The 24,423-nt window shown below is 45.6% G+C and overlaps 5 protein-coding genes across 5 annotated transcripts; 3 read left to right on the top strand and 2 right to left on the bottom strand.

Moving 5' to 3' along the window:
• Positions 1-376: 376 nt before the first annotated feature.
• On the top strand, positions 377-2,873 carry LAESUDRAFT_761436 (uncharacterized protein; the record flags this gene model as incomplete). Its single annotated transcript, XM_040912916.1, has 11 exons — positions 377-405; positions 463-697; positions 742-812; positions 861-889; positions 946-1,021; positions 1,078-1,327; positions 1,379-1,681; positions 1,734-1,770; positions 1,820-1,942; positions 2,660-2,746; positions 2,818-2,873. 11 exons carry the CDS (start codon positions 377-379, stop codon positions 2,871-2,873), a joined length of 1,296 nt encoding a protein of 431 aa, XP_040761822.1.
• Positions 2,874-5,105: 2,232 nt separating this feature from the next.
• Positions 5,106-6,435, top strand: LAESUDRAFT_715801 (WD40 repeat-like protein; the record flags this gene model as incomplete). Its single annotated transcript, XM_040907194.1, has 8 exons — positions 5,106-5,252; positions 5,315-5,368; positions 5,428-5,487; positions 5,562-5,655; positions 5,770-5,914; positions 5,963-6,022; positions 6,172-6,344; positions 6,404-6,435. 8 exons carry the CDS (start codon positions 5,106-5,108, stop codon positions 6,433-6,435), a joined length of 765 nt encoding a protein of 254 aa, XP_040761821.1.
• A 989-nt stretch (positions 6,436-7,424) lies between these two features.
• On the bottom strand, positions 7,425-7,974 carry LAESUDRAFT_658423 (uncharacterized protein; the record flags this gene model as incomplete). Its single annotated transcript, XM_040904750.1, has 3 exons — positions 7,425-7,529; positions 7,597-7,716; positions 7,876-7,974. The coding sequence occupies 3 exons, from the start codon at positions 7,972-7,974 to the stop codon at positions 7,425-7,427; spliced, it is 324 nt and encodes a 107-aa protein (XP_040761820.1).
• A 12,193-nt stretch (positions 7,975-20,167) lies between these two features.
• LAESUDRAFT_715799 (uncharacterized protein) lies at positions 20,168-22,191 on the top strand (the record flags this gene model as incomplete). The annotated part of the gene is made up of 6 exons (XM_040907193.1): positions 20,168-20,272; positions 20,327-20,472; positions 20,758-20,913; positions 21,446-21,449; positions 21,511-21,637; positions 21,692-22,191. The coding sequence occupies 6 exons, from the start codon at positions 20,168-20,170 to the stop codon at positions 22,189-22,191; spliced, it is 1,038 nt and encodes a 345-aa protein (XP_040761819.1).
• On the bottom strand, positions 22,122-22,619 carry LAESUDRAFT_786426 (uncharacterized protein; the record flags this gene model as incomplete). The annotated part of the gene is made up of 1 exon (XM_040913891.1): positions 22,122-22,619. A coding segment is annotated over one exon (303 nt), but the record flags the coding sequence as incomplete, so codon positions are not given.
• Positions 22,620-24,423: the final 1,804 nt, after the last annotated feature.

The raw sequence follows: 24,423 nt of genomic DNA, 5'->3' as shown, positions 1-24,423 counted from the left end.
TCGTACAATTGCAGCCCTTCATATCGTTATCGCTCATTATCACTCGGCGTCATCTTCTGGACCTATCGTATTTTCAACATTACTGCACCATGAAAATTCATTCGACTGCATAGATACACAAAGGCAAGTCATCAGTGCACTCAATTCCCCTTCGAATTGGACTGAAGATCTGCACTCGCAGAACACAGCGGCAGTGTGAGGAGCCGATGACTTCTATATCTAGCATCTGCTTGCCTGTTAGGGTTCGCATGTCGCATTGTCCGCTCTGACGGAGATCGTGGGATGGAGACGGTCTCTGCATTTGCCGCCATAAATAGCACGGGAGTCGTCCTCACTGTTTATTTTTACCTCTCAGAGCTACTCCACAGCCAACACCATGTCTGCGCAAAATGCGATCTCATCCTGGTATTATAGTCTACATTGTTCAGTTGGGTGGATATACTGATGACCTACATGCCCTAGGGGTGCTACCCTACGACCTGGATGCTGTACCTTCCTCATTCCGGAGCGTGTCAACCTATACATCACGAACGCAGCGCTTGTGATAGGAAATGCCAGCACAGATGATGGAAGCATGCATCCTCGGACATCTCTTTGGATGACATTCCTCAGGAAGACTGCCGTGGTCTCACCGGTCATCAGCTCATCGGCGAACTCTAGCGATCGCGTTATTCTATTCACATTGGTCCCGAATCAGGTATCTTTTGATTTGCACTAATGGGATCGCGCTAATCTACCAAGGTCGAGCATGTACATTTGGGCCTCACCCTCGTGGTGAATGAACACGTCGCCTTTGACGTTCTAGGCAAGAGGTGAGAATCTTCTCGGTAACCAGCGAGTCTCTCTTACGCATTCTTCAGCTGCATATGCCTGTCTGGTAATTTCATCGGTGCGTGAACACCTTTATACTCGATGAGTCCGCAACACCCACCTGACGTCTTCTAGCTGTGCCATCGGAGGATAACATGGACGCTACAGCTGTGCCATCGGAGGATAACATGGACGCTACAGTGAAAAGTGGGTAAGAACAACAATATATCTGGTACTTGATTTACTTGCCTCACTATTGCACGGCAGGCAATTGCAGACATCGTATCGGGACTCTTCAACCAGCCATCGAGGGAGAAAGCGTGCTCGGGTGGAATCACTGGCTTTTACCTCCCCGGATGCATGCGTCGAGTCTATCGTTGGAGAGAGAATGGAATTCCCTACTTTTAGTGCCCCTGCCCCGACGATCACTGCCTTATCAAATTCTCCGCAACGAGCTGGGCGCAACACTGTCGACGAAATGCCGCCACTTTCCGCTACGGCGAGAGGCAAGCGTCGAGTGAGTATCTCTTACTCTATCTCAGCAGCAGGCTATCTAAGAGCCGTTTAGCAAGTCAGAATTTTAAGTGAACCCACCGAGGGTACTGATTCCGATTCATCTGCTGCGTCATCTCTCTTCGTGCCGAATGCTGCTATGAACTCATCTCGTCAATTGTTCTTCACGCCAAAAACGTCGCGCGCTGTCTCGAACACCGGTGCCACACGATCTGCTGTCCTTGCAGCTGTTGAAATCAAGGATCACCAAGTCAGATCAGGAGATCTACGTGCGACTCAGGGAGATGAGATACAACTCTGGTACCGGTTGCAACTAGCGAACAAGGCGGTTGTGCAGTCTCGCATGGATGGCACACCGGTATGTCTTTGGAATCTCAATTTGCGTCTGAGGGCTCTCATTCTTCGTTCAGATGGAGATCACCTTGGGTCAAAGTTTCATCCTCCCTGGTTGGTGCAATCTTTATCTTATTAAGAACCTCAATGATGTCTCTTGCAGCAATTGATAATGGTATCGTCGGCATGAAGGTCGGAGGCGAACGCTTGATCGTCATACCTCCCGCGCTAGGATTTGGCGATCATCAACACGATTCTATACCTTCGAATAGTACCCTCTTTTTTCGTGAGTCTCCTCTGTTCGGGTCTGCGGCTATGGGTTCAGATGGCATTGCATATGTAGAATGCAAGCTTTTGAACATCTGCCAACCTGACGTGGAATGAGCAGTGATCGAATGACAATCAAATTTGCGCTACTTCGTATGTATAGTCTGTGTGTCGAACTCTCATTTACCCTGAAGTATCCATCAGCACAGCATCTTCAAGCATTATATGGTTGAGGATGTGACAGTAGTGGTAGGCGGGAAACGTATGACGGTCATATTGGACTAGACTCGAGCTCACAATGATGGGGAGTCGATCGTGAAGGAGAAGATGGTTCAGGTTCTCTTTGGTCAGAAAATGGTCTGATTAATGCGCGTGTGGCATGATTTGAACTCATATATGTATGTACGTACGTAGCTATGCTAGCAAAAGATGCAAGCAGAGATGCTCACACAGAGGGAAGGGTGAACCGTTACCTACATCCGGGTTTCTGATCTCCGATCGCCTGTCTCCGTGGGGTAGGGCCCCGGAGATCTCCCCAGCAGGATATCCGCTAGAACATTTCAAGTGTTCCCTCAGTATCCTAGTGGCAAATTTTGGCTGGCTCAACACACCTGCATCTCTTTTTGTCGGGTATGCTGTGCTGCCGGTCCAACGTCTATCAGCCTTGAGTCTTTAGCGCCGTCTTTAGCGCTTTCACATGAAGCATAGCAGCCAGGCTAATGCGACATAAATGCAGAGGTGCGAATCAAGGATCGCGGCCTGGATATATTTAAGGAGATGGACAACGGCAGCGAAACAGTTACTCAGGATTACGACACCATTGGTGAGCCGTACCTATGTGGCGTTGATAGTAGGTTTGCTGAAGTTAGGATGTGCCATCGATGAAACTCACAGCTTTGAAGCGTGGCACCTCTAAGCTGGCATCGAACTTGATTGTGCAGGACGAGTGAGCAGTAGAATTGGGAAGGTGGCGAGGCAAATATCATTGCCAGCCATTCTTCGCGTGTGCTTAGCTTATCATTGCCATGAACCCTCAGCGAGGGACAACAGTCTCTATGACTTGCCCCCTTCAAGCCACAACCCGTATGTCGTAAGGAACTGGAACGCAACGTGAAACGACAACTTGAAAAGGCTCTCACATTGCTGTTTGTGTATGCTTTGATTCTATGCATGCAAGTGAGTGCGCTTGACAGTCACGCATCAGGCTGCAGCTCACGGGCGAGTATGTGTGTCGTTGTCTGTCATGGTCTCTTTTGCTAATCAATGGCCTAGCGAAAAGTTCGTGAAGCTTCGAACAGATGGAACACCGTCCGGCGTCCACACGTAGCCTGGAATCCGTTTTATGGGCCCGAAAGTTTTGGAGAATTTGGTCAAGCTCGACTTGCGCTTTGCTATCGAGATAGAGCGTTCTGTGCCCAGGAGTTGATCAATGGTGCTGAGTAAGCTCTAGCATGCGAGCTGCGAGTCGCGTGCCCACGCTCCCTGTGCAGTCATTCAAGTGAAGTGCACGCGCGCGAATTGGTCTGTAAATTCTCAGTTGGTTGTGGGCAGGCAGGCACATTCTTTTTGATCAATAGCCGGTCGCGCAACCAGTCTAAGGTACCTCTTATCCTGCTAATCCCGACAGGTCCTAACGGGTCCTGACACCGCTTCTCAGGTTCAGAAAGCGTTCAACGAGGTTTACCAAATCTTCAATGCTGATCAAGCACCATTCATTGTGGCCGACTTCATCCTTGCCACCGGTCAGTTCCAGTTTGATTCTTCAGATAGAATTCTGTTCGGGAAGTCTAGATTGTCGACTTCATTGTCTCATGTCACATTGCTGCATTCTGACTACATATGTTAATGACTTTGTTCCTCGGTCGGCCAAGCTGACCACCTCTTGTGGTTTTAGGCTGTTGTGATGTGAAAGTCAGCCCGGACAAACATCCTGCACAGCCCGGACAGACCTTCCGCATAGCGAGAATAATCTCGTGCAGGTAATCGAGGCTTTTTGCTAGGCAAAAATGGTCTTCTGAGCATGCTGACGACCCATCATTTTAAGTTGTGCTCTGTCATACCCTTTTTCCATTCAATTCATCTGCATGTGCGATGACGGGTGCAATCGCTGATTCGTTCGAATGCCACTGAGTGCGATCACGCAGGCAAACGTTCGTGCATCGTTGCCAACGAATTTTGTTGGCAACGATGCAACTTAGAGCTGCAGTCTAGGAACCGGGTTCACCGTTTGCTAGTCAGGTGGACCTGCCAATGAGATCGAAAGCACTGAGTGCGTTGCGGCCACTGAGCCTGCATCTAGTGATCTGTGCATCTGTGCCCATCCTTCGCCTTCCCACTTGTCTTCACGCATTTGGCGGATCGCAGCGACGTGTCAAAAGTGTCTTACCTTCAATAGAGATACTCCTGTATCTCCACGAGCCGTCGCCGGAGCATCCTGACCTCACGGATCTGCTCCTCGTCCTGCGATGACTGTGTTTGCAGCACAGTCGCGATCACGAGCAGCCGCGCATTCTTCTGCGTAAGCTTTGTAACGTGGTCGAACGTAGAGATCATCAACACCCTCACGGAGATGCAGCAGAGGCGATGTCACTCATACTTCCATATCCTCTGCCAAAAAAGGTCACCGCATGAACCTTAGAAGAGACGCGCGTTGACGACGCACGCCTCACGCTTCTCGTCAATGACATGTAAGAGGGGAGTGGGGGGCGGTCGGGGGATGGGGGGAGGGGAACGAAGTCTTTCGTCAACATTGTAAATTTGTTGCACGGTCTACTCGGTTGAGCTCGCCGTGCTCATCGAACGTGCGCTTCCCTGGTAGAATTTGACGTGAAGCTGGGGCTGATTGAAATGTTCGGGTGCTTGTGGCCGAGGAAAAGTGAGCGAGGGTGAGGGCGTGAAAAAGACGCCAGGAGAAATGTCGGATCGGGCTGGGCACGTCGCAGAAAGGCATGGACCTAAAGTCGATTAATCAGCTAAGGAGGACTTGAGATTGGTTGGTCATGGCAAAGCATTGATACTCTGCTGCGACTGAGACGACGGTGAGCACACCTACTTCCTGGCGTCGTACGGATATCCAATACAGACTCTCACTAGGCAAACTTCTCCTGAGCTGCATAAACAAGTGCATCTGCAACAATCTCTGAAGTCACCCCCTAAGTGCCATCACAGAGGACTCGTCCGTAATGTGCTTGCGCTACAAGTCAAAATTCGCGCTCGATGACGAACATCGTGATGCTATCAGTGCGATTGTCTTTAGCCCAGATGGTCGCTCGCTCGCAAGTAGCAGTGATGATGGTAAAGTTGTAATCTGGTCACTGTTGTCTGGGAGGGTTCTGCATCGTATTATGGCAAAATCTGCTATATCGTGCTTGGTGTGGCCGTTATGTTCCAGCTCGATAATGGCAGGTGCTGCGAAGGAACACTGACAATGTTCACCTTGGATGAGGTGTGCTTGTGCTAATAAATTTTTGCTTGTCATTATACTTAGTGTGATACAACTCGTAGACTATGGTAACCGCCTCGGGATTTCTAGCACATCATGAAGGGCCTGTTGAATTGCTCTCTGTGAGCTGCAATAAAACGGTGGGCATCTTGTCACCGTGACTTTGATCTTGGCATATCTCAGCATACTTCAATAGGGCCCTGACATTATGGACATAAATTCATGCTCAGATCATTTGCTGGCATCTGCAGCTGGTAATACAGTGAAAATATGGAACTGGAGTCACGAGGGTGAGTAGTCCAAAGCCCACTGTTTTCCATAAAGTTTTCCACCATCTGCATACTGAGTTTAACATTATACAATGACAAGATGATTGTGTAATTGCTTATCCGTGATCATGACAGCTAAATTTTGGCGCTACTATCATACCATCGATTATCCACAAAATGTTTCATATTCAACATTCACTGTTGAGGTCACTGGAGTTCAATGGCTTGCATATCCTCAAGATGATTGTCTTGCAGTCTCCTATCTGCATCATGGCATAATGTATGAGCATATTTTCATTGCATCATAAATTTGAACTGAGACAAACAGATGCTGGAAAATTCATAATGACATATTTTCTGTCCTATGGGCTATACATATGCCACTATGGTGTGTATTGTTTATATGGCTCATATGTTTGGAAGCACACACTTATATGTATATATATATAAACATGGCAATAGTGGATCTTTCACCATATCATCAGACAATACTCTGGTTGCAGTCTCAAAAATCTTTGATGGACATGATATCTATAGGATATCATCTGGACTACGAGAGATGACTATTAGAGGAAGTGATGAACAGCCAGATAGAATTCTACCTGTCACTTTTCATCATGGACAGCTGCTACTGGCTGGCAGTATGACTGGAAAAGTGCATCTATATAGCTCAGAGGATGGCAAGCGTCTTCAAACAGTCAAATTTAAAGGTGAGCCACACTTTGACTATGCCTTAGACAAATTCACTTATGTTATATATACTTTACAGGTTCTGTCCCAGTACAGACTGTTTCAGTATGAAGCCCACTAGTATTTTCATTGAGATTACTGACCATATAAACCAGACTTTTCATTCAACACAAGATGATCAATATTTGATTGCAGCAGGAACCAGTGTTGTAAGATCAGCTAATTGTGTCAAAGTTTGGGTAGCAATCACAATGGAGGAATAAATGCAGGACATGATAAGGGTCTCTGCCTATGTATTGGAGACTCAAGATTGAGGCAAATGCACTAATGACATGCATATATTTTCTTGTGCAAATGTCCAGTGTCCAATTTTTATGGAGGAATATATGCGACAATGGGTGAAATACAAACATCATTGAAAACATGGATCATGTGTACTTGACTCGAGATATAAATGCCCAGAAATCTCAAGTAGGGGCTTCGATACATCTCAGCCTCTTACCTGGCATCGACACCCTCCAAAATCGACATCTAGCAAGTCATAAGTGCAATATTGATCATGATCATATAGGTTCTTGAGCTTTACATCTGATCCATGATGCAGAATGACACATTCACTTATGCATCTGCTGTGAATTTGTCCAGGTACTGAATTAGGGCTCACTGAAAGGAACACAATAACTCTTGCCAAGCGGTCAAAATGATCTATCTTTCAAATCCATGAAAAGAAGATATAATGATATAGTGTGCTAGATGTGTGTGTCATTGACACCTTCAGACTGGAACAGTTCATTTCACAACTCTCGCATTTCATGGTCTCATCAAACGGTGCCCCACCTGCTCTTTGCCACTCAAAATCCACTTATCTTGCATTTTTTTCTGACAGAACACCATGCATCTCGCTTGAAATTGAATGAAACTATTTGATGAGACTGTGAAAAATGAGCAATTAACATGATCGTTCCTCTGCGAGATGCCTTCCAAGGCACCATACTAATGCCAGTGGCCATGAATCTTAACATGTTATGGTGGCATTCCTTACATACCTCAATCTGGTATATACATTGGGAATACACAACACAACAACATCAGAAAGAAGCTTAAGCACTGACTGTGACATTCTGGATGCCCTTGAGGTGGTCCTGCCTGTACGAGTTACATCTGGTGTCCCTGCTGCAATTGTACGCCCTCCACTTGGGCTCATCCTGTTATAAAATGATTAATCAAACGGTGTTGACAGACAGCATGAGAAGACAGACCTTGAAGAGACACACGGTGCGAGACTTGAGACTTGTTATCCTTGTCAATGGAGAAGCGGTGGTGGATACTGGCGGGCAGCACGATCATGCCTCCTGCAGAGAGGTGGAGGTGGATCCACACATCCATTGTGTACTCTATGGTGAGCGATCAACTTGTGAGCCAGTATGCCCATTTAGCATGTCGCGATGGCACGTAGCATCGATGTCGAAGAAGCTGCTGACCTAGACAATGTACCTGATCCACTCATTCTCATGGATATGCCTGCACGGTGCACTACTAGTCTGACCGAACATATGGCAGGAGCTCTGGATCGGGTGCATGCTCGTGGTAGAACTGCTTCAGCATCACCTCAAAGTCCTCATTCATGCCCTCCTTGGTGACGGCACTCATTGGCGATTGCGTTCACCTTGCCTTCCCACTCACCGCTCACGTCGGTGAGGATGGATCATCACAACACAACACACAGAGCTTGTCGAGTGTCGCATCATCGATGACATTGCCCGAGTTGTGCAAGAGATGCTGCTCTGCGGGGAGCTCATCCATATACCAGGCATGCATGGTGCGAATATGAATGTGCTGCAATGATTGAGATGCTGAGATGCGAGAATGACCGGAGGCTTAAGTAGGCATGGCAGTGCATTCGTCCTGGTCATCATGAGGTGTGTCCGTAATACTTATTTCTCCATCACAGCCATCCTGTTGCATGGCATTTTGACTGCTGCACCAGCAGCGCATGCTGGTTGTCATCGCAAGACAGACATGCTTGGGGAGTAATCATGCAAACCCATGAACTGCAGCCCACCGCTGATCAGTTCCTGCACAATCGTGAATGTGGAACCGCACCCACTGGGTCCGGGTTCCGCTTATGCTTCAGCACATCGACATGCATCATCGTTAGAAACTGATGCATGGGCAACCACTCTCCCTCCTTGATTGCACCATTCCAGTCAGTGCTGCCAGCCTGGGTAAAGCTTCGTCCTTCATACAGCATCCTGGTGATTGCCATCATCAGTATCGTAGTCAGGAAGTAGTAGCAAGAGCCTAGGATGTCTGAGATCAGGAATTCAGTGCTGCGGGTGAGCGAGAATGCAATCATCTGGATGCCGCAGTCACCTGCAATGGGTCAGAGGGAGAGACTTGAAGATTCCTCATGCATCTGCTTGATTCTTCCACCTATCTGACTCATTACCTAGGAGGATGGCTGTGAAGGCATTGAGGTCTGAGTGCAGCAGCTGGTGATGAGGAGCAACGGTGCACTGCTGGTGGCTGTGCAGATTGCATGCGTGAGAACCAAACTCCATGCCACAGTGACACAGATTGCGCAAACCACAATTCTGCAAGAATTTGAATGGGTGCAAGTGCACATACCATGTACAACCATCATTAATTCGAGTGTGATGGCTGGCGATGAGGAGTGACTAGTGATGTTCAGGGCCCGGCTCAGCCTGAAAGCCTGGGCTTGGGCTCAGCTTCAGCAGGCTCAGGCTTGTCAAAATTGCAAGTCAGGTCCTCTGCCAGGGCTCGGGCTCAGCTCAGGCTCAGCCCCGGGCTTGTTGCAAGTCACTGTCTATGTTCGATTGATGAAGTAAATATGTAACTAATCTACATGGCATTGTCCTTCAACCATGCCAGATCATCCAGCCAGCAAAAGTGTGGGGGATTGGTGTTGAAGATTATCTGGCTGGAGTAGAGGATATCTTGTTCAGGTGAGAGGACTTAATATATTCACGCTGTAGCTACTCAGTATATATACATGTGGGATAGTATCCTGTATACTGGTCGTAGAACCTCTGGTATCTACAGCCACATCTTCTTACATAGATGTGTAATATCCTTGACTACTTACATGTGACCTGTGGCAACAAGTATTGTCCAATAGAATATTACATAGTGGCAATCGTCCATATTGTATGATCCTAGAGATTTATACGATTGGCTCCTTGTCAGTATGGCAATACTAGATGTCTCTGGATTCTTCTATGAGATTCTATGACATTCTATGTCCATGACATGACTGATGCATTGTGTCATGCTGATCGATCGGTGATGATCATTTCAAAAATACAAGATTCCTTCAACACCCTCTCTTGATCGAATAATCGAATCAAGCATGAGTGAGATTGATATAGCGAGAAAGCTTTTCTACCCGTAAGTAACCAAGATTTTTGGTAAGCAAATCTGCATATTGTTCCTTAGTGGGAACATGATAGAGAGTGATAGTCCCTCTCTCAATCTCATGGCATACACGATAATATCGTAAGTTGATGTGTTTTGTTCTACGGTCATGAGCTGGATTGACAGCCAGAAATATTACACCTTGGTTATCAACACACAATGGGAGTGGCATCCCGTTAGAGAATCCTAGCTCAGACTCAAATGAATGAAGCCATATTGCCTGCTTAGAACAATTAGACAGTGCAATGTATTCAGCTTCTGTGGATGACAGTGCCACAGTGGATTGTCTCCTTGTGTCCCAACACACCAGTCCTTCAGCCATCAGGAATATGTATGCAGATGTTGAACGTCTGTCATCCCTGTTTTTGACCCAGTCTAAATCAGAGTAACCGATTAGATCAGCATTGGATGTTCCGAAATACATGAGTGCATATGACTCAGTATGGCTAAGATAATGTAGGATCCACATTGCATATTTCATGTATTCCTCTGTGGGGTGGTTGTTGAAATGTGATAGCCTGTTAACTGCATTGGCTATATCTGGTCGTGTACCAAGGGCAATCCACAGTAATGCACCAATGACTGATTGATACTGATGCCTTAGTTGCAAATCAAGCCGATGAGATTCACTGGCTTTCTTCAACTTGATTTCAGATGGAAGTGGGGACCATTTGGCAGCACAGTTTTTCATGTTGAACCAGTCAAGCATTTCCAGAATATATTCTGATTGGTCAATCTGGATGATGCGAGTGTAGCGATCACGTTGGATCCTCATTTCTAAGAAGTTAGAAACAGGTCCAAGATGCTTAATCTCAAAGGATTTTGATAATCCTTTGACAAAGGTTCTGATGTGCTTCATGTTACTGCCCATTGAGAGAATATCATCAACATAAACAATTAAAACCATTAACTTCCCCTTGTGTCGATGATTAATATATACACTGGCATCAGAGTCAATGCATTTGAAATCTAGTTTCAACAAGCGGGTATGTAATTTTTGTTCCACTGTCTGCCAGCTTGTTTCAAGCCATAAATCACCTTTTTGAGATGGCAGACTTTATCTTCCATCCCGAGTATTACAAAACCTTCAGGTTGTTCCATATATATTTCTTCCTCCAGTTTGCCATATAGAAAGGTGATCTTTACATCAAGGGCCTCTACCTCCCAATCATGTAAAGCTGCATGTGCTAAGAGAAGTCATAGTGATTTGAAGCGTGAAACTGGGGAGAATATCTCATCATAATTTATGCCAGCTTGCTGCTTAAAGCCTTTGGTGATGAGTCATGCTTTATATCGTGCACCAGGTTTTACCACATATACCTAATGGCAAGAGATTGCTTTCTGACCCTGAGGAAGTTCAACGAATTCCCATGTGCCATTTGCCATTTGTGATGTGATCTCATCCTTCATGGCATCTTTCCAGTGGTCTCGATCAGATCGAGCCATAGCCTGTTTATATGAAGCAGGACTGAGACCATAAGAAGGATCAGCAGAAAGAATGAACTCTGCTGGGAGTTGGTCTAGGAGATGCATATGCATGACAGCTTTCTCTAAAGCTAACTTTTCACTATCAGATAGTTCAAGTTTGTCAAGATGAGCTGTGAGGTCATCAAGGTCACGCTCGATGTAAACTGGGTGTTGATCACCATAGGCATTGTTGGGTTTGAGTTTATCCTGTGAGACTCACTTTGAGCAGCAAACATTTGTGTAAGGTAAGTCCACTGTAGGATTATAGAAAGGTAATGGAACATCGCCGAGAGCTGGGTGTCTCGGAGGTTCATCAAGTGGATCATCATCATTGTAACGATGTGTCACGGCACCGCCGGACAAGAGATCAAAAAGACTGAAAAGGAATGGTCACGTGGAATGTGCCGCCCTGATCCCCCTGATCCCGAATGATCCCCCTAATCCCTTATGTGGCTTGAGAGCCTAACACTTACTTGTTGGTGAAGCAAGCATATGGATGGATGAGAGATATATGCAGGAGCTTGGAAAGCTCAGTGGGTGCTACAGTAGTAGACGAGGAGAAACAATCTGAGGTTTCATTCTCTACATGCTGGTCTTATATACACGTACAGCGGGCTATCTTACCTAAGCTACCTATCTACGGGTATCAGCTAATGGCCATACATGAAACAATGAAATGTCCGAAAGTAGAACAATAAGTGGAAAGATCGATGGCTGCTGTGTGAGCATCATGCCTATCTTGGATTCCCTTTGTTCTCCGATGTGAACATCATGCCTATCTGGGCTTCTGGCTAAACTAATAGGAAGTGGAAGGCCGATGCCTAACAATAGTCCTTGTTTCCTTTGTTCTCAAATGGGTGCCTCTATTGTATCCTGGAATAGACAGGTCCGACCGTATCATCCATGGGTCTGGACCATAACATGTGATGTGGACTATCACCTGATCCCTACACATCACGTCTGTGGCTGAGTGGCATGGGATATTGGTGAAGCACGTGATCTGTGGTGTGAGAAAAGTCACGTGTGGACTTTGTGGTGAAAATCTGTGACACTACCCCCCTCTCAAGGCTCATCGTCTCGTAGAGCCAATTTCTTTATCCCCTCGTGCATGTCTGTTCTTTAGTGGTCCCTTGTTGTCAACTGGTATGCCTTCGATGTACGCTTCAAATACTATCTGAGCAATTTGATTGCCAACGGCAATGTTGAAAGGATAGTCCGAATGGTTAATCATGACGACTTTAAGTTCTCCGGTATAGTCTGGGTCGACAACGCCAGCTCCAATATCAATGCTCCATCATGCAGAAAGGCCACTTCATGGGGCAATTCTAGTGTATGTGCCAACCGGAGGTTCAATTGCAATTCTGGTTCCTACTACTGTTCGCGAATGGGGGAGGATTGTATAAGTTTCGGCAGCATAGATATCCCATCCTGCTGCATTCTTGGATCCCCTGGTAGGAGCTTTCGCATTTTCCGTCATCCTGTGGTAGACAAAGTAGTCATCATCATCTTGATCTGTGAGACTTATCCTATGTGTGGACTTTGGGGCTAATTCATACGAGGATAATTTGAAGTGTTTTCCGCCATACGTGACAACCCTGATTGGTGCTTTCGGAGCATCTGGGTGTTGTTGGTGGAATTCTTGAAGTAACTTGTTGGCGTTGGTAAGATTTGTTCGCGGCTCCCATGTGTCGTTGGAATGGTCATAGCCTTTCCAGTTGATGAGGTACTGAACCCTTCCCCTTACGACCTTTGAGTCTAAGATTTCTTCAACTTCGAATTCTGGTTCTCCTTCGATTTCGATGGCTGGAGGTTTTGGGGGTTCACGATTTGCGATTGTGTCTTGATGGTACATGATCAACTTGCTAGCATGGAAGACCGGATGGACCTTCATTTGACGAGGTAGCTCCAGTTTGTACATAACTGGGCCTAGCTTCTGAAGTACTTTGTAAGGTCTGTAGTTTGCGTGCCTAACTTCGCAGATTTGACTTTTACCCTGAGATCTTTCCCTTTGAGTAATACTAGGTCTCCGACTTTGAATGGGACTTCTCCCTTTTTCTCGTCGAAGTACCATTTCATCTGTGAAGCAGCAACTTCCAATGCTGCCTTTGCCTGTTCTTGTGCCTTGGATCGGTGAGCGAATAGGTGTTCCAATGAAGGATGACGTATTGATTCATGTACGTCTGGTGCCATTTTTGGATGCCGGCCATATTCGACAAAGAATGGGGAAAGTGCGGTGGACTCATGGGTCTGGTTATTGTATGAAAATTCCACCGTTGGCAGATAGTAGACCCAGTCGTTTTGTCTGTGGTTGCAGTACATATGAAGGTACTGTTCCAACACCTGGTTAACCCTTTCTGTCTGACCATCTGTTTGGGGGTAATATGCTGTAGACATTGTAGACTTTATACCGAGCTTCTGGCAAAACTCCTGGAATAGTTTGCTTGCGAATTGAGTACCTCGGTCTGAGATAATCTGACGCGGTAATCCATGGAGTTTGAAGACTTCATTATAGAATATGTTAGTGACTTGCGACGATGTTACTGTATCATCTGTTGCATAAAAGTGCACCCGTTTCGTGAGTCTGTCCACGATGACAAGTATTGCCGTCTTCTTTTCCTCCCCAAAACCCATAGCTGGAGGAAGTTGGGTAATGAGATCAACTGTGACAATCTCCCATGGTCCTCCTGGTACATCATTGGGCTGTAGTAATCTGTATGGTTTTTCTCTTGAGTATTTGTTGCATTGACAACTGTCGCAACCCTGTACGTATTTCTTAACCATTACGGACATTTCTGGCCACCAATAGTTCCGAGTAAAAAAAATGTCATTGTTGTGATGAAAGTTGTCATATAATGAACTTAGAACTTATATAAGCCATCAGTGCATTGCAAAAGAATCATCATTTCATAGAGTGAGACATGCAAGATTATGAGATAGTTGTTCAAAAATGTTAAGTTTTAACATTCTTCTTTTCTAGACATTTACCTTATGCATGACATAAACTTCAGTGGCTCCTAAAATTTCTATTAAATGCTAGAAAGTTGGCAGCACTTTTCAGAATTAGAAAAAATACATTCTAAATTCTGAGAATGCTGAGAAGACTTGTTTCAATTTTCTGACACTGCAAAGAAAGTACCAATTTCTATAGTAATAAAGGTATAAAAATCTGTGAAAGTTTCTTCAACTTTTTCCTGGAGCAGTATCCTGTCATTTTATAAATAAAAGCAGTCTGATAAAAATTGATGTTCAGAAAAGCTGCAAAATGAGCCTTTTTCAAGCCTCTTTTTAATTCTATTCACTTGATCAAAAAGCTGTATTATTTAAATAAAATGTTAATATCTTTTTTGAAACAGAAATTGATATTTCCTTTGCAGTGTCAGAAAATTAAAATGAGGTTTCTCAGCATTTTGAGAAGTTAAAATGATATATTCTGCTTTCCTGAAAAGTGCTATCAAGTTTGTAGCATTTTATAGAAATTCTAAGAGCCACTGAAGTTGATGTTATGCAGGAGGTGAATATCAGAAAAAGGTGAACCTTTTATATCTCTTTTTAATATGTAAGAAGGGTATTAGAACCTTGGCATCTTCAAGTGACTATCTCATGCATTTTTTACTCTGTAAAATGATGACTTTTTACAGTGATAAGGCTAATACTGAAACAGTTCAATACCATTCTATAATTTAAAATAAGATATATATTGACCTGAAAATTTATCAGTTATCTCCTTCTCTTCATGTAACAGTATGAGATGGCCAGCACAGCTGCCCTCACTATGAATCCACTGTCCTAATGATTAACAGCAAGTTCAGAGCTAAACAAGTACATCAAGACAGAACATACAAATTGTCTACAGAAACAGTGCACTCTGAATTTCAGGACATAACCTCAAAACTAACCATTACTCTCAGTGAAGTTGTCATAAACTACATCAGAAGTATCCTTCAAACACAAGCTAATGTATCAGCACTGATGTAGCTCTGACTAGACATGAGTTATCTCTTAAATCCAGAACCAGCTCAAACAGGTCAATTTTGATGTGTCGACAGTGATATGCTCAACTATGTCCTGATGATAAGCAGCTCTCCTAATCAAATCACATAGAAGGTGGTTCAAAGCTCTCCATCTTCCAGTCTCCTTGAACTACAATTGCAGAAGACTTCAGATGATAATGCAGCAATTGGTGGTCATGAGTCATTCAGCTATGGTGCTTGAAATGAATCGATCACAAACATGGTTGATGAGTGATTGATTCGACTATGGTGATGCATCTGACTCTGATAAAGTCATAAGCTGGAGCATGGGGTATGTGTTGAAATGCAATCAGTGACTTCAATGCTTATGAGCTGTTGTGGCTGAGACTTAGGCAATGCTATGGAGACTTGCTATATCTGAAATGAACTGGCTAAGTGCTGATGACAAAGCCTTTAATGCTTCTAAACTGGCTTAAGTGTCAATGATGAAGCCCTGAGCACTTCTGCTGGATCAAGCACTGACAATGATGAGCACAGAAATGGGCTGAGAATGAAACACAAAGTGAGCAGCAGGTGGGAGCCCAGATGACTGATCAATTTTTGTCATGATAACTGCCTCCGCATCATGCATACCATACAAGGTAGTCAGAGCTGGTAAAAGGCAGGCTTGACCAGGCAAGGCATGGTCAGAAGGATTGAAATTGTTACGATTTCAGCATCTCTTTGACGTCACATGATACCTCTCAGGGTCACGTGATGTGTACCTCCTATTTATGGTGCGTGGGTCTTGTGGACAATATTCTAGGGTTAGCAGTTTTTCAATTCATGCGATTAGACTCACTTTAGGATCTGCGATCGAGACCTTAGTGTTTCAGTATGTGTTTCATGTCTGCTGACACCTAGCTCGCCAATTACCTGGCTTGTAGTAGTCACCAGACAGTCCCTGGTTACGGTTTCCTTATGGTTTACTTAGGATATAGTATTGCAGAGACCCCTTGTACTAGTACTCCAGGCTATGGGTCCCTAATATATAAGGGACACAGATCAGGCCAGGAAGACTTACCTCTTTCTCCTTGTTCTCTGAACCTCTTCCCTGTTCCAGAACTTTCTGAACTCAATACTTTTGATCTTTGGTGAGCAGAAGGGATCTGCACTCACTTTCAAGGGATCTTCAAGCTCATATGCTTGCTGGGGAGTCAGATCAGTGAACCTAGTAACCTGCGAGTGAATGTGCAGTAGCTGCATCAGCAAGGACTTAGCAAAGGTAGAGTGAGAGCCTCACTGCTACATCATCTACTAGGTCAAGACAACACTGTAAATGCTGTTGACAGTTTGCATAACTGTTGATGATGTAAAGTATATCCTATACTTTAGTCTCTGTCCACTGAGTGGTAGACTAGTATGTGTGAGAAAGCACACATGATCAGAAGGTTTACAAAGAAAACACTTCATAACATTAGGAAGAGGTTTTCTTTAGGTCAACCTGTCTAGGTTTAGAACCACTACGAGAGTGGTGTCTAACTCGCAAATGCAGCAAGATGAAGAAGTAATTCCAAATCCTATAAGGGAGTCCCAAGCACACTCAAACGCCTCTCGAACTCTGACTAGGTAAACTCTCCAGGATAATAAGAAGAGAAAACAGTATTTGACCTGAGCCTCATCCTCATGTAGGTGCTGGGTATATGAAAGATAATCAGTTATAGGTCACTGAAGGATAACAGACCAGGACCACCAAGCGCTGATGTGCTCAATCGCTTCCTGGCTGCCAGCTACCTTCTATCCTGTCAAGGAAGGCAGATCTGAGCTGTCCATCTTTGATCACCTTGGGCCACAGTCGCAGAAACTTCAGCTGATAATGCTTGAGGGGCAGCTGCGAGTCGTTCAACATTGTGCTTGAAATCGAGCGGTGAGCGGTGATTCAGACTAGGTGTGTCCCCAACTCTAGATGAGTTGAGAAGAGGTTGAGTTGTGTGGGATGGCTAGAAGGGCAGAGAGTGTCTCTACCAAACAGGTGGTCGAGGATTAAGAATTGAGCAGTGACGTGGGTTATTGGCTGACCAACCTGATGGTGTGGGAACTACATATAGGCAGCTCTCCCCAGTGCTATGGACGAGGGTTGGGCACTTTCTAGGTCCCCAGGGCATCTATGCAGCTCTCTCCAGTGCTATAGATGAGATCTGGGCGCTTGCTGAGGCTACGGAGTCTGATGGAGATGGAGATCTGAGTTGCTAGAGCTCGTGACAGATGGCATGAGAAAGAAAATGAGGTGGCGTGAGAGGAAAACATAGTAATGTGCCCTTTACTGGGCACTTCTCGAGTCGAGCTATGGGCCACTGTGAGGAGTGCTACTCTGCGTAGTGTCAAGAGCTAACTAGATGTGATACGAGGATGTAAATGAGTGAGGTGGAATAGGGTGCGCTGCTCTATCGAGATGATGGGCCTAGAACTGAACTCTGAAGGGTGAACTCCTTGTTGTTTTTATGGTAGGTACATGGGTCATTATATAGGTGTAGAATAGCACCTTCTAATGTAGTAGAAGACATTTCCAATCCTTGATCACGTTTCTGATCCTCTGAAACAGTTCCAAAACATTTCTGCCTCCTCCTCTTCATTGCTCGCAAGTCAGAGAACTGGAAGGTAAGGGCCCTCAAGGGTCCAGTGGTCTGCTGTCCTGTGCTTCTCTCACTTAGAATGAATCTTCATGCTAATTTGGCCAAACTCGTCGTGCTCCATCTCTTCTCCTTTATTCTCATAATTGGTGGTGTTAAAGCACGGGTCCTTGCTCATTTCTGAGCCTCATGTATGACCCTTTGTAATATGATGCTGCTGTCTCAGATTCTTCAGAGTTAGGGGCCCTCGTGCTGGTCTGTCTGGACTGTTCTGCTTGACAGATATGTGTTATCGAGTCACATGGCCCTCAGCTGCTCTTTCAGAAGGATTTCTGAGGGCAGACCATTTTGGTGTGTATCATCTCCTCCATTCTGAAACCTGGACCATCCTCTGTCCATCATCTTCATACATCTAGCTTGTCCTTTTGCTGCTGTTCATCTGTGTTTAAGTCCTTTGCCATGTCTTCTTCTCCTCCTCTTGGCATTTTCTCCTCTTACTTTCTCAACTTCAAGGAGCTTTCAGATTAAGCCAAAGCATGGCTTTTCACTCTGGACAATGTAATCATGGATGCACCTGTGCCTGATGCTCCAGAGGAGGTATGGCATCACTGGGTGGATGTGTTCGTGCTTACTTCAGTGAGTCAGAGACCCGTGTGTGGGTGACGTGTGGCTAATCTTCCATTCAGACTGAGCTTCACATTTGTCACCCTTCCATCGCCACTCCAGTTCTCGGCATCATGGCCAGTATACTCAATTGGCTCATGTTCCACTCCCATCCTGAGTTTGACCTATGGCTTGCTGTCATGATTGGCTGTACTGATCTTGCAGCCTTTCACTCGGCCTCCATCAATGCTGGTCCCTTGCACTCTCCTATGGAACTGCACACCAAGATGATGGAGATAGTCAAGGTGATAGACTGGAAAACACTTAGTGGAGTGCCTCAGGCCCATGTTACTGCATGTGACTCATTTCTAATGGGGTGCATGGAGGATCTCGTGGTTGATTATCATGATACAAAGTTCCTCAGGCACATGTGCTCCATCGCCTTCTGGTAGATGCATTTGATCAAGATCATGCAGCTGCGGCTGCTACTGCTGTGGCTGCCAAGCTCATTCATGAGTCGAGTGTTTTTGCTTCGTCTATCGAGCTCGTGAAGTGTGAGTTTAGTGAGACTCTCGCCACCATTTGCGCTATCTCCATTTTTTGTGTGCAGTCCATGGTGGGTTCTTTGGCAGGGTCTCCTGAGCCTCCTGCTTCTGCTACATCATTCGGCAAGGCACCTGCCATGCATGCTAAAGCCATTACCTCCAAGGTTCTCTAAGAATACCTGGATATCGTCCGCAATACTTCTGGGGTGCTCAAGCAGATGCTTGTCAATTTTGGCAAGCCTTGGCCTTCTGCCAAGGTATGTCCATCTTGTTCAGTCTGATATCCGTGTTTACTGACTCTCTGCTTCTAGTGTTCTCGCTGTTCCTCCATGGATGAATATCTCATTGTCCCTGTCTCTCAAAATGCCAGTGCTTCATGTGCCTGCATTCACTGCCACCTGGGTCACACTTCATGCTCTCTTCTCAAGCCCGCTCCTGTGCATACGTTCACCCATTATTTGGTTCATTTTCTTAACTTAGTAGGATCTCCATCTGCTAGTTTTGACCAATGTGTGCACAGGAATGGGGCGCATCTTCCACCACATCCAGAATGTCTGACTGGACCAAGTCTTTCTGATGGAAGTCTTTGAGCATGAACACTTCCTCTTGATCACTGAAATTAATTGGTTGAGAATCCGACTAGAGGCTGTGGAGGGGTGGTTTGATGAGCCAAGCGAGTTTCCATCAGGCTAGACTCATGTAGCCCATCATCTGTCCTGTCCTCTGTATGATAGCCTGAGTGGTTGGCATTGTCTTTGTAATGCATACTCATTTTCTTTACGCAAAATGGAAAAATTGACTCATCCTCTGAGCTTCTCGTGTGTCTCAGTTCTGCTTTGCTGCCTTCTGGATAGGGCACCCTGCCCTATTGTGCTACACTAGTTGGGCTTTCGCAAAGTCAGACTTTGGTACTGCATGGTCGATGTTCATTTCACCATTATTTTTAAGACGCGCCTATTGGCCCAACTTGACGTGTCAATTTTTGTCCCCAATGTTGCTGCTATGACATCTAATGACTTACCTCCACCTCTTCCTCATTCTTCTTCACTGCTCCTGGGCATGCCCATATCCGTGGCCTCTTCTTTTTCACAAATGCTGTCGCAACCCGTCAGCACGCTGCCGGTATGTCTCTTTTCTTTCATGTCCCTTCCTTGATGGCTAATGCAGCACTTTCTTGCAGTCTCCTTCAAAAACCTCTCCACAGGTCACCACCATGTGTCTCGATCTTTATGAGGGATGGGAGGACCTTCAGGTGGCCTGGACTCTGGGTGATGAAGGTGTGATAGAGACCACTGCTGAAGCTTTTATGTTCTACCTGGTGAGCTCGCTACTCTGGGCTTGTTGTTTCCATACTAATCCTCTTTGTTTTTAGCGTGCTCTTGATGATATCCCTGAAGAGACTGCACACGTTCATGCCAAGAATTTCCACAAGAAGGTCCATGCTTTGTTAGACCCCATCACGCATCTGTCCTGGTTAGTGTGGTGTGAAGAGCTGTTGTCCCCGGGGCAGGCTGCTAGGTATGTGATTGCATGCCCTTTGCCTTGCTGATCTTAAAAGGCCATGTAGAAACCAAGCCCTCCTCCATCTTTCATTGCGTCCACTCCTATGCTCACGGAATATGATATTATCGAGATTTGCGAGATGCCGTCGGCTCCTTCTCCACTCATCCTGCCTTTTGCCATTCTTGCTCCATCTTCATGCATCACAGCTCCCTCTGGCACTGAGGCACTTGCTTCTGAGACTCCAACCTTGTCATCATCAAAATTTTAACCTAGCACTGACAATCCATTGTTTCTGCCTAGCATGCCCGGCACTTCTGCCATGGAGGTTGATGCTGATGGAGAGCCCAAAGATGACAAATCTGTGCACCACTTCGACCAGGACAAACTGGCCGATGATGAAGAAGCTTCTGCTGATGATTCTTCACCTACTCCATCTGCCAAGGCCATTCGTCCAAGGTCACCACCACTGTCCTGGACCCACGTATGTGCTTGCCAGTTCATACCTTCTGTGACTGATCCCTGTCTCCTGAGTACCTGTCTGCATGGCACAAGCCCACCATTGCTTGTTTGGTAAGCTCCACCCCTTCTCCGTTCTGAGTTCTGTTGACCGTTATCATATCATAGTGTTATCATTGTCTTGAGTTCGAGAAGGTGACCCAGAACTTGCATTCTTAGTGAGTTCGAGTCAATTTGCTGGAAGTGTCACCGTGACCACAAGGCCTGTATTTGGTGGTCATGCTCTATGGTCTTCAACTTGAATGACGACTCTGGTTGGGTCAGGCTTGATGCCATCTACCACCAGCATCACTGGCCTTTGCCATCTGCCATTGATAAGGATGTGGCCCTCAAGGTGGCCTCTCTACAGACAGCCTATGACAAAGAACAGTGCAAGGCCAACTGCGAGGGCTCTGCTCTTGCTAGGTGACTTGGCCTTCCTCAGAATATCCCCATTGGTGGCTACGAGGACTGCCTGCCTGCGCTTCTGCAGCTCCGTAAGTTTCTTTCCCATGTTCTATCTTTTCTAGCATGTTTTGTCAACATTCTTTCTACAAGGCTCGGTGCCAATCATCTTGGCTGAGGAGAAGGCTGCCTCTGCTGCCACGAGACTCAAGAAAGGAGCCAGGCAAGAAAGAGCCAGCCCGTGCTAGCCATATATTGAAAATTCCACCATGTCACTTCAGTATGCGATTCTCTGCTCCCTTCATGTGTGCACTAATCAATTTTGCCTTGACAGATCTGGTTACCCCTCACACCTTCAAGCGTGCTCACATCGACGATTCAGAGCCCAAGAGTGAGCACTTCCACATGCTGCCTGAAGAGCCCGAAGTCACCACGTCATCCAAGATGAAGTCGTCAAAGGGCAAGAAGCGTGCGAAGGGTTCTGCTGTCACGTCCTTGTCAAAACTGGCCACCACTGATGAGTTCCTGGCCACCATCACTGCTGAACATGATGAGCTGCAGATGTGCCTTTCTGTGACCATGTCACAGTTTGATCTTTTACTCCAAGATTTGCAGAAGATGATCACAGACAACCACAAGTTCCTTGGTCGCAAGCAGCTAAATCTGAGTGTCTCTCGCAGGAGGACTGGCACAGTGATGCCTCTGGGCTTAGTCACAGCTTGTTTTTGTATGCTGTATCTCATGTTCTGCTTCTCTGCACACATGGAGCAATGTACTCATCATCTCTGGTTGCAAAATCTATGTTGCTTGTTTGAAACCATTGATATGACTTGAATAAGAAAAAGAAACATTAAGATAGGCTTGTGATTGAGAGTTGAGCTAGTTTTTTTTTTTTTGAAGGAATGAAAGGAATTATCTTGAAAACTGTATATAGCGCATTGCTGACTCCTGGTTGAGGGCTACTTTTCACCGTCATTTGATTCTTCTGCCTGCTGGTCCTCTTCTTCACTTTTCGATTCTTCTTCACCATCTTCTACCTCAGGTTTTTCCTCTCCTTCATCCTCCACTTGACTCATTTCCTTGAGTCGGGACTCCGATGCATCTAGCATTTCCTCAGATATGGTGACTTTCTTTCTTGCCATGAAGGGTATCACCCAAAATGCCACTATTGGCCTGTCCAACACCGCTCCATCCAGCTTAGAGAGTACGTACGCTCCTTGCCGATTGCAAAACAACACAATGTATGGTCCAATGTATCGCGATCACATTTTTCAGTTAAGCGCTTTTTCAATCTAAGTGTGCCATACTAGGACTAGATCTCTGCATTTGAAGTCAAAGTTCTTGATTGTTTGTCCATGTTCTCATTTAAATCATCTTGCCGCTGCTCTCCTAGCCTCGTGAACAGCATTGTGAATATGCACAACTTGTTCTCGACATTTTTATAGTGCCTCCGCTCAGCTGGCAATCAGGTCTGTGGTGGTTACCATTCTGACTGGTGCCAAAATCGAATAGGTTGCTTTGACTATATCGAGTGGTAATATGGGTTAGGTACCAGTGATAGCGAAATAGGGTGAGCATCCCATGCATCTTCTGATGGTTACCCTTTTGACCAAAATACTGAGTGAGCTACCTGGCTCCATTTGCATTCTTCGCCATCAGCGGCCTTAAATAGACCCTGCCTTACGTCGAAATGTGGACATTTGACTATTCTGTTTGTGTGCGAGTTATAACCACTGATCCAGATGTGCTTGACATGGTACTTGTTTTCCAGATAGGCTACGGCTTTCACGAATGGGGCTTCATTGTCTGTTATGATTTCTGACAGTGCTCCCCACCGACAAATGATGTCTTCAAAGATCCAATCGCTAAGTGCCTTCACAGTCTCTGCTCGAAGCATTCGAAACTCAGGATAGTGCATGAGCGAGCATCATCCTTGCATGATATATTTGAATCTGTTCGAGGGTGGCATGTGCATCATATCGATATATATTTTTGTAAAGATCAGTGCTGGTATCACAACAGTCAGCGGGATCAGGATTTGATGAATTTGTCATTTCTGGCATATTTTACAGGTTCTGATAAATCACGCAATGTCTGCACCAATATCTGGCCACCAAAATTGTTCACGCATGGCTGCCTGAGTCAGAAAAATGCCTCAGTGACCCAGCTTATCGTGCACTCCGGCCAGAATCTTTAGACAATGTTCAGGTAGAACCACTAGCTTGTGTGATCCCTGAGCGTCCTTTTGCCAAAGTCGTCCATCCCACTTGAAGAAGTGCACTGCATATTTGAGCATGTGATCATACTCCCTTTCAGTCAGATCCTCCAGCTTCTGCAGTGTCTTTAGCCAGTCAGTGATCTGCTTGATTAGTTTATCATTCCTTTTGACTCTTGCCGATCATGAGACATTGGTGTAGGGTATTGGGCTTTGTTCTGCCATTAACTCCGTTCCGTTATCTGCCTGTACTGGTAGTGCGAAAATAGCTTGAATGCCTGAATCCTCCCCCGTTCTGAAAAATTGACCATCCTCGGTCACCGGTGTAGGACTCGTGTGTTGTGATAGGGGAAGTATATGATGAATGAAACTGTGCATCTGATCTACCCAGTCATCAAACTCCATGTTCTCAATCAGTTCTGGCGGTGGATCCTCCAGCTGTTTAGGTCAACGTGATAAATTATCTGATCCATGCATTACTCCTGGTATGTGGACTAGCTTGAATTGGTACATCAGAATGGCAATGACCCAATAATTGATACTCACGCTGGGTGTGATATCAGGTTTCTGCAACATTCCCTTGATGTATTTTGCATCTACTTCGATGATGAGTTTCCGAACACCAGTTAAGTGGAACTTGAGTGCTCAGAGCATGTGGTATAGTCCGTATAACTCTAGTTTTGGCCGTGAAAACCATTTTCCATGATCATTGAGCATGATCAAGCCAAACCTCTTGAAGTACCATTTCTTCGATACATCGTTCGCACCCTGACACAGTTGATACCCAACTGCAATCAGAGAGGTGTCTACTGCCAGAATAATAGGTGCAAAAGAGTCATAGTCAATGCGTG

This window comes from Laetiporus sulphureus (assembly GCF_001632365.1).
Source record: "Laetiporus sulphureus 93-53 unplaced genomic scaffold LAESUscaffold_35, whole genome shotgun sequence".
Taxonomy (NCBI): domain Eukaryota; kingdom Fungi; phylum Basidiomycota; class Agaricomycetes; order Polyporales; family Laetiporaceae; genus Laetiporus; species Laetiporus sulphureus.
The sequence above is the reverse complement of the archived record's forward strand: the minus strand, read 5'-3'. Positions and strand labels throughout refer to the sequence as shown.